The sequence below is a fragment of the Staurois parvus genome, unplaced genomic scaffold (genome assembly GCF_062004578.1).
Source record: "Staurois parvus isolate SC_StPar_1 unplaced genomic scaffold, SC_StPar_1.0 ptg000475l, whole genome shotgun sequence".
NCBI classification, from domain to species: Eukaryota; Metazoa; Chordata; class Amphibia; order Anura; family Ranidae; genus Staurois; species Staurois parvus.
This window is the reverse complement of record NW_028318271.1, coordinates 4714508-4717500: the sequence shown is the minus strand read 5'-3', so window position 1 is coordinate 4717500 and position 2993 is coordinate 4714508. Positions and strand designations below refer to the sequence as shown.

At 44.1% G+C, this 2993-nt stretch overlaps 1 protein-coding gene across 1 annotated transcript in view; it reads left to right on the top strand.

Moving 5' to 3' along the window:
- TARS1 (threonyl-tRNA synthetase 1) overlaps positions 1 to 2493 on the top strand; it is a 90515-nt gene extending 88022 nt beyond the window's left edge. The window contains exon 19 of the mRNA XM_089689454.1: positions 1898 to 2493. Within this exon, the coding sequence (XP_089545580.1) occupies positions 1898 to 2046 (149 nt within the window). The 3' untranslated portion in view covers positions 2047 to 2493. The remainder of the gene's footprint in view (positions 1 to 1897) is intronic.
- The last annotated feature ends 500 nt before the right edge of the window (positions 2494 to 2993 follow it).

Genomic DNA, 2993 nt, shown 5'->3' with positions numbered 1-2993 from the left:
CTGCCAAACTGCTGCTGCTCCTGGCCGTTTTGGCAGTGTTTTTTTTTTCTGCCTCTAAACATTCAAAACGTTCAGTGCATGAGGCCTAAAGCACATTCCGTGATGCAGCAACAACTGTGCTGCCAAAAATGCAGCCTGCGCTTTTTTCTTCATGTCTTGAGGAGCGTTGCAGCTAATTAATTTTGCAAGGGCAAAAGCATTGTATTGCCTCTGGCTTTCTGCTTCACCTTTTCTGAAAATAAATGAAAAGGTGAACTCACACCCTACATCCTTCCCACCCTCCAGGTCCCTGCTATACCTACCTGTGTGGTTGATGAGCTGTCAGTTCCCACGCAGCAAATATAATGATCTGGGGATTTCAAATCCCCACTCATCTCCCTCTTCTTTGTGCTTGGTTACCGCGACGGATCAGAGCGATTATCTATGTGTGCTAGTGCTGTTCAATCAGAATCGCTCTGATCCATCTGAGTACCCGACAGAAAAGAAGAGGGACAAGACCAGGGATTTCAAATCCTTGGATGGCTACATCAGCTGCCTGGGCACCCATGGACGTACGCACAGTGGGGACCGGTGGTTGGGGAGGGTGTAGGGCAGCCTTTCTCAAACTTTTCAACTTAGAGGGACTCTTGAAATAACTTCCTAATATCAGGGAGCCCTTTATAATAATTACTATATCTACAACTCGTCGGTGTGATGGCCGTTGGGGAGAATTCTCCTTACAGATAGGTAAAAAGGTCCGTGGGAACTTATCTGAGAGGCACAAATTGATCATTGCTCTAGGAACCCCTTAGAAACCTCTGGTGGAACGCTGGAGTTCATGGAATCCTGGTGTAGAGTAGCCGGAAGGCTTCACTGCTAGTTTCCCTTACCGAAGATGCCGACACCTGCACCCAAAACTGATTGAAGAATCTACTCCGATGAGGACATCGATGGATCTCTGGACAGGTAAGTATCCTTATATTAAAAGTCAACAGCTACAGTGCACCCAAAACTGATTGAAGAATCTACTCTGATGAGGACATCGATGGATCCCTGGACAGGTAAGTGTCCTTATATTAAAAGTCAACAGCTACAGTGCACCCAAAACTGATTGAAGAATCTACTCTGATGAGGACATCGATGGATCCCTGGACAGGTAAGTGTCCTTATATTAAAAGTCAACAGCTACAGTGCACCCAAAACTGATTGAAGAATCTACTCTGATGAGGACATCGATGGATCCCTGGACAGGTAAGTGTCCTTATATTAAAAGTCAACAGCTACAGTGCACCCAAAACTGATTGAAGAATCTACTCTGATGAGGACATCGATGGATCCCTGGACAGGTAAGTGTCCTTATATTAAAAGTCAACAGCTACAGTGCACCCAAAACGATTGAAGAATCTACTCCAGTGAGGACATCGATGGATCCCTGGACAGGTAAGTGTCCTTATATTAAAAGTCAACAGCTACAGTGCACCCAAAACTGATTGAAGAATCTACTCTGATGAGGACATCGATGGATCCCTGGACAGGTAAGTGTCCTTATATTAAAAGTCAACAGCTACAGTGCACCCAAAACGATTGAAGAATCTACTCCAGTGAGGACATCGATGGATCCCTGGACAGGTAAGTGTCCTTATATTAAAAGTCAACAGCTACAGTATTTGTAGCTGCTGTCTTTTAATTGGGGGGAGACTGGAGCTCCTTCTTAATTTATACAAACATAACTGTGCTGTGCAAAGCATATGCCTTGTGCCATCTGACTGTCTTTGCCCTGTGGAAGCCCCTAGACGCATGGCCCGACTTTCTAGGAATTCCAGTTCACCAGAAAGAAATAATTTTCCTGCACTGACAGTCGGGACACTCTAGGGGTAGCTCCTTCTACACCATTACAGCTGTTTCTTCTGTATTTCAGTGATTGGAGAGAAGGAGAAAACCAGCGAAACCGTAAACATCCGCACACGAGATAACAAGGTGCACGGTGAACGCACGGTCAATGAAACCATCGAAAGGCTCCTCCAGCTGAAAGAATCCAGATGTAAAAACTCAGAAGAGGAATTTTAACCTTCCTTTCTCAACTAGCCCTTTGCAAGGAGAATGACCGCTTTAAAATGAAGTACTAGAAAATGAGCCAAACAAAACAAAGACGCCCTTTAATTTATGTCTTGTGCTCATTAGGGATTTATCTCTCAGGGGACAGTTCTATTTTTATGCTCTGGATTTATGTAACTTTTTCACCTTTTAAATCTTAATCATCTTTTTTTATATGGAATAATGTAAGATTTGTCATCCTATTCTTTGTCTTCTTGATCTGGATACCTGGCCTTTGTGGGTTATTTATGAATGATTGTCCGGGCAAATGCTTTCCAGTAGGATCTGCTTATTGAAGAGATTCTGAAGCTCGGCGAACAAGGATTTGATAATGTTACACCGGTTAGAACAAATTCTCACTGGGAGATGTGTCAAGGCTCAAAATGTACTGCACATTTAATAAACAGGAGAAATGTTTAAGCATTGTGTCCGTCTTGTACTGTACCTGACATCTTGTAAATTGCCTTTCCTCATGTGAACCACCTCTTCAGAAAAATTAGTGTAAGAATGGTATGCATTGCATTGGTTTTATCCTTTTTATTATAACGTTTTAGGATGTTTTGGAAGGGGAGAAAACCCAACAGTCTATAAAGTGATACTCTGCCTCTGTATCTATGTATACCACAACTTTAAGGATGTTGGATTGTAAAAGAGTCTGGTGTTACATTAAGGTTCTGAGATACTGTGAGACAACCAGGGGCGGACTGACCATTTGGAAACTCGGGCACTGCCCGAGGGCCCTGGGTCAGTAGGGGGCCCCATAAGATGCCCCTGGTACCTTTTTCATAGGCTTTTTTGGGTGTGGTTTGAGTGTGGGCAAGGACACAGGGGCCCCATGATCCGCTATTGCCCGGGGGCCCCATGAGTTGTCAGTCCGCCCCTGGTGACAACTATGCCTATACCTAGCAATAGTTGGGTCA